We start from the raw sequence: 6,314 nt of genomic DNA, 5'->3' as shown, positions 1-6,314 counted from the left end.
TTTATGTAATGTGGGCAATGCTTCGCTACAAATCGGTGGAAAATCGGAAGAAGCCGATAAGTTGATGTGTATAACCCCCATTTCATTTATGTCTGTTAATAATTCAACAAAATGATTTAATGTTCCTCTTTGGATATCATCTTTTTTGAACGACAGCATAAAAAATATAACCACCAAAGGCTGTTAGACATGGAGATCGTCGCACTGCAATCGGAGCTCGCAAAATTGATCTTAGCCGAGGTATTGGAAAAAGGTGGAGTATTTTCCATTGCAGAATCCGTGAGGTACAAGGACCAGTATGACCCAGAGCGGATCGCCAGATTATTGTAAGAAGTCTGAGAAGCATTGCACAATCTGGGAAGTCCGAGAACAATTTTTTTTAGGGATCGAGATCTGGATAAAAACATTTGAACTATAACCGTAACATTTGTAATGTTTAATATTGATGGACCTATCGCCTACGTAGCGTATATAAAGCAAAACCCGATTCCACGAAAAAATATAAATTAAAATCAATTATAAAATAATAAAATGCGAATGGACCATCACTGCCGGTTAGCCACGAACCGACAGTGTTGTCTTGCAAAACACTACCGGTTATCAACAAACCGACAGTGTTGTCTTGCAAAATACTGCCGGCTTGAGCCATGAACCGACAGTGTTGTCTTGTTCAACACTGCCGGCTTGAGCCATCAACCGACAGTGTTGTCTAGATCAACACTGCCGGCTTGAGCCATGAACCGACAGTGTAGGCTTGCTCAACATTGTTGGCTTGAGCCAAGAACCGACACTCTTGAAGCAACCATCACTATCGGTTGGCACTACAAACCGGCAGTGTTGTTCAACTAGACACTGTCGGGTGGAGCCAGAAACCGACACTGTTTCCTATAGATCAGTGTCGGTTTTTAAGAACCGACAGTGATGTCAACCCCTCATCACTGTCGGTATGCCATTGTCGGTTCAAAATCCGACAGTGAAGGAGGTTTTTGAACCGACAGTGATGTACAGATCTGGGGTAGTGACAGCACACGGTGTCACATAATGTGTGGTGAGCGTACTTACATAGTCAACAAGGAAAGTTTCTCAATGTTGAGTTGGCGCCTCTGGTATAAATTAAACAAGCAGTCCAAGTAGATCCACACTGTTTCTTCTTTAAAATGAAGTACCCATGCTGCGACTAAATCCGAACATTTCTTGCTCCTTCTTACCCGTCTCTATTTTGTAACATTCATGCAGTCAACGCAAACTTGTCGGTAATTGTGTGATCTCTTCCGCGTGCTCCAATAGATCTTTGCCTGCCTCGTACTTATATGCATTAGGTGTCATGCCAGATTCTTTTCTTCCTTCCACTATAACCCACAATTGTTGCTTTGTCAAACCTATGGATGTAGCTGTATTCTCTATCTTTGAGGATGTAGTTTTTTTTTTATTACACAGTATAACGCAAACCCTTACAACGCACGCACACTCACCCTTATGAATGCACGTACGCAAATCCTACCCCTGTAAGCACTTTTGAAGAATGGGCCAGTAAATCCGCAAGATTGACGAAGTCACCATAGACGCCTCACTGTCGATGGAAACGTTGCCCACAATTAAAAGCACAAAGCCGTTATATTCTCTATCTTGCTCCCGTGCGGGGCTGGATACTGGCCCTCCTTCAATTGCACCACTCCGGGCTGTCTGCTTCAGGTTGGTCTTCCTATCCCAAATGGGTCGCGGGCTCGGTCTGATCCCTTCAGCGCCGAAGCGGGCCTCCCGCTAGGTCGAGCCATGACATACTACCAATAACTTGTCAGCATCCAGATGGGTTGAACCCCAATGATCATTGGGACCAGACAAACCGGGACTGCCGCCGAGTGCCATCCGTCCTCCCTGCGACGACTGCGGCGGGATGGCGAGTGGCAGAGTAGTGTGGGGAACGGAAAGGTGGAGCGGCGGTAGCGAACCGGGCGCGGTCAATTGCGTGGCTCGGTAGCACGACACCCGGCCGACCCGGAGAAAGAGTGCAATCAACATGTGCCAGCGGCGGGGCTGCTCTCATCCCCGACGTGCCGCCGTGCTGCTACTTGACAGCTTGTAAGCATTAGCATCGCTGGTGCTCTCGTTTACCTGTCCGCGAAGCAGAACTGCACCCATTGAATCTATTTTTTTTATTTTTTATTGTACTGTAGTAGTAGATTGAATTGGCGGAGGGAACGGAGGGCTGAGGGGCCTGGCACCCCCAACATTACTATACCTCCTACAATATGTCTCCTTAATTAGCTACATATAATACTCTAATTAACTAGTTAAAATGCTATTTGTTTTTTTTGTTTTTTATCCTCTTTCTATATTAATTTTTAATATCATCTTGTAAAATTAAGAATTAGTCTCCCTATTATTTTCTCCATCTCTTTTGTTCTTTCTATTAGTGCTTACCAAATGTCTAGTTCAACCCTACAGTACACCCTCTGATCATCTTATACAACTAAGAATTAGTCTTCTTATTATTTTCTCCATCCCTTTTATTCTTTCTATTATACCTAGCAAATGTCTAGTTCATCCTCACAGTACACCCTCTAATTAGCTAGTTAAATGTATTTATTGTTTTCTTGTTTGCTCTCCCTTTGAATAATTGATCTCTAATAGCATCTATATTATTTGGAATTAGTCTTTCTTATCTCTAATAATTGATCTCTAATAGCATCTAGTTCATCCCTTTTATTCTCGGTCATGGGAGAACAGAGAGATGGAACGGTAGGTGCAAAAGAGGATGATGGGAGCACCTTGGAAAAGTTCCCTGGGGAAAGAGGCTCTGATTACCATGTGAAATTTGGTGAATGAGTTAACTCTATTGGAGGGCTCAATGCAAGTTGCGTGTTAATATAGCCGGGAAGAGCCCCTAACACGGCTGGTACAACAAGATGATATAGGATATACACGGAATATATCTGAATTAATTATTCTGAGGTTACAAAATAAGGCAACCGATCCCTATCCAACTATAGCATATCTTAACAGGGCGTGTACGCACAAACACAAAAGAGAAAGGAAATAAAACAAGTACCAAGTTGGATAGTTGGAGCAACAATAGTAGCTGTTGTACCGAGGAACAATGCAATACACTTTGTGATGAGCTCGACCCTTAGCTCAAACAGCGGTTTCAGTGAAGTCCCGTCGTTTAAGAATGCCCGCGTGCATGAGCAGTGCCCAAAGGTGCGTCATGAACTCCCCCACTTCTGCGAGATGCTCGGCATGGACGTCCGTGTTGTCCGACGGTGCGAGGAAGAGCAACAGCTCAGCCCAGAACTCCGCGAGGAGCTCCCACCGCCGCGGCATGGTGATCGCCATGAGGCATCTATGCAGCCTGGCTCCGAGGATTAGGATCGGCGTTTCTTCGTCTCTGCTGCCGCCAACTATGCCACCAAGTTCTGTCATCTTGTCGAATATTTTCGACATGTCCTTTGTGATGCCGAGATACTCCCGAGCTTTGCGCACACTAGCCTCCAGAATCTGCTTGGTCCTTGACTTGTTCTCGGTGTTGACGAGATTCTGTCGAGCCTCGCGCACAACGGCGTCCAGGATTTGCTTGGTCGTGTAGCTGTGGTCCGGTAGCATCTCCGGGACAAAAGCAAGCAGATAGGCACAATAGCCAGAAAGACATGTTGCAATGAGGCGGTGGCGATGCAACTGTGGGAGCAGCTCGTGAGAAATATCCTTGTCCTTGGTAAAGTCGCACAATGTGGTGGCAATGTGCCACACGAGGACCATGTGCGTGGTTGTGGGTTGCGTGCATGCCCAGAGCAATTCGCCTTCCCCATCCTTTATGGATTTCGTGCCATTGGTGAGACAGCCATTGCCTTCCTCGAGGGAACGGCGGAGAGCAGTCGCGACCGCATGCATGACAGCAGGTGGGAGCTCGACATCCGGCTCGCGCTTCCGACCAATGCCTTTGGGATCCATTAGGCGTAAGGTGAGCAAAGAGAGTGTGTTGGTCAAGAACGAGTCGTACTCTAGGGACTTGAGGAGCGAGTACTGGCCGAGCTTGTGATCCCAGTGCCTCACCTTATGATAGCGGCAATTCGCCACCCACTTGATGAGTTCTTGGCGGATCCAGCTCCAGCAATGCCAACGTGACTTCTTCTTGGTCCTCACGTAGTCACACACAAAGTGAACAACCGCCCAGTTGGAGTAACTCGTGGCTAGCTGCTGCAACACGTCTATGGCAAAGATCATGGCTACAAAGAGAAAGTCATTGAAGATGGTAAAGGCGTAGTAGGGGGCTACGAATCGAGGATGCCTAGCCACCCAGATGGCGTCGGTGGTGAAATACAGGAGCACCACGAGGAACACAAGGAGGAAGAAGAAACGGATGACACCGACAACTCTTTTGGTGGGGAAGAGCACTGGGTACTTGGTGTAGAAGAAGTCGTACAGGAAGGACAGCTCGACCTCAATGATATGGAAGGCGCGCTCTGCGCCTCGTCGGAGTTGATCCTCCGGGTTGTCATCGCATTGATGTTGACGACGGCTTGGAGGTGCATTGTTGTCGGCGAGGAGCCCATGTAGAACGAAGTCCCTTGTCTTTGGGTGGCCTGCCTCGGCGATCTCAAGGCTGCAAAAGCGCCGCTTGAGCAGCTTGAACAATGCGAACGAGAGACACGTGTCCTTAAGTGCACGTGCCCGTTCATCCATAGAACTCAAAAGCTTGCCATCGTGCTTCCAGATCATGTCAATCGTGATGACATCGCCGTCGTCGGCCACCGGAACATGTGTTAGGTACACTACAGGAAAATCAGGCTTTGCCGACTGCCAGTCTATTTCCCGACTGCCTTTCTCCAGGCAGTCGGCAAAGGGGCTCTTTGCCGACTGTTTTTCTCTGGCAGTCGGCAAAGAGCCTGGCAGTCGGCAAAGCCTCTCCAAGGCAGTCGGCAAAGGCTGGCAGTCGGTAAAGAGGTCTTTGCCGACTGCAAAAGACAGTCGGCAAAGACAGACCGTCGGCAAAAGTGGTCGGACGGGACGGAATTCCGGGCCGTCGGCTTTGCCGACTGCCCTCCGTTAGCAGTCGGCAAAGGCCTGCCCTATTTGCCGACTGCCAAGGAAAGGCAGTCGGCAAAGAAGCTCTTTCCCGACTGCCATGTTAGGCAGTCGGCAAAGATTTTTTTATTATTATTATTTTTTATCCCAGTTTTTTTTCTGTGGGCAGTACATATTGTTTGAAATCTCATGTTCAAATTTGGGACCTTTTTATGATATTTTGCTATATTTCATTCAATTATTTTATTTCCTTGCATTTTCTCGCATAGTCCAAATTTGAACTGCAGGTGCATGAAATAATGAAACGCAGCCGTTCGAAAAATAATATTCATGTTGAAGAGTGTATTTTTAGGCCATGTACATGAACCCACTCAAAAAATTGAAGGTCTTGTCCACGACAGATGACCATCCCGATGCGGTATTAGTATTTTTTAATTATAAAAAATCCAAACGAAGTCTGAAAATCACGAAACTTGGCGAGGTGTCATGTTATCATATGCGGATACCATGGTAAAAATTGGACGATGTTTGGAGCAAGTTGCGTCATCTGATGTCCAAAACTCCCATATCTCACATGTGATATCATATGTGATCACATGTGAGATATCAGAGTTTTGGACATCAGACGACGAAACTTATTCGAAACATTTTCAATTTTTTACCATAGTCTCCACATACGATATCATGATGTCTTGCCAAGTTTCGTGATTTTCAGACTACGTTTGAATTTTTTATAATTGAAAAATACTTCTACCGCACCGGGATTGTCATCTCGCGTGGACAAGACCTTCTAATTTTTGGGTGGGCTCATGTACATGGTCTAAAAATACACTCTTCAACATGAATATTATTTTTCGAATGGCTGCGTTTGATTATTTTATGCACCTGCAGTTTAAATTTGGACTATGCGAGAAAATGCAAGGAAATAAAATAATTGTATAAAATATAGCAAAATATCATCAAAAGGTCCCAAATTTGTACATTGTACTTGAAACAATATGTTTAGCCCACAGGAAAAAATTGGAACCAAAAAACCAAAAAAAAAAAAATCTTTGCCGACTGCCGTGGGGAGGCAGTCGGCAAAGGATTTGCCGACTGTATGCAGTCGGTAAAGCCTTTGCCGACTGCCGCTTTACGGCAGTCGGGAAAGGCTCTGTTGTTTTAAAAAAATAAAAAAAAGGAAGGGATAACCCTATCCACTCACACCCCCGCCCACCCCCGCGACCCGCGCGCCCGCCCCCGCGACCCCCGCCGTCACCGCGCCGCCGCCGGCCCCCGCGTGGCCGCGCGCCCGC

The 6,314-nt window shown here is 46.5% G+C and overlaps 1 protein-coding gene across 1 annotated transcript; it reads right to left on the bottom strand.

Annotated features, from left to right (window-relative positions):
- Positions 1-3,132: 3,132 nt before the first annotated feature.
- LOC136480985 (uncharacterized) lies at positions 3,133-4,713 on the bottom strand. Its single transcript, XM_066478389.1, has one exon. The coding sequence runs from the start codon at positions 4,711-4,713 to the stop codon at positions 3,133-3,135; it is 1,581 nt and encodes a 526-aa protein (XP_066334486.1).
- Positions 4,714-6,314: the final 1,601 nt, after the last annotated feature.

The sequence above is a fragment of the Miscanthus floridulus genome, chromosome 9, assembly GCF_019320115.1.
Source record: "Miscanthus floridulus cultivar M001 chromosome 9, ASM1932011v1, whole genome shotgun sequence".
NCBI lineage: Eukaryota > Viridiplantae > Streptophyta > Magnoliopsida > Poales > Poaceae > Miscanthus > Miscanthus floridulus.
Note: the sequence above shows the minus strand (reverse complement) of the source record. Positions and strands in the feature narration are given on the sequence as shown.

What these genes read in the sequence shown, in the direction of transcription:
- LOC136480985 (XM_066478389.1), bottom strand. Translation starts at nt 4,713, where the DNA reads ATGATCTGGAAGCACGATGGCAAGCTTTTGAGTTCTATGGATGAACGG.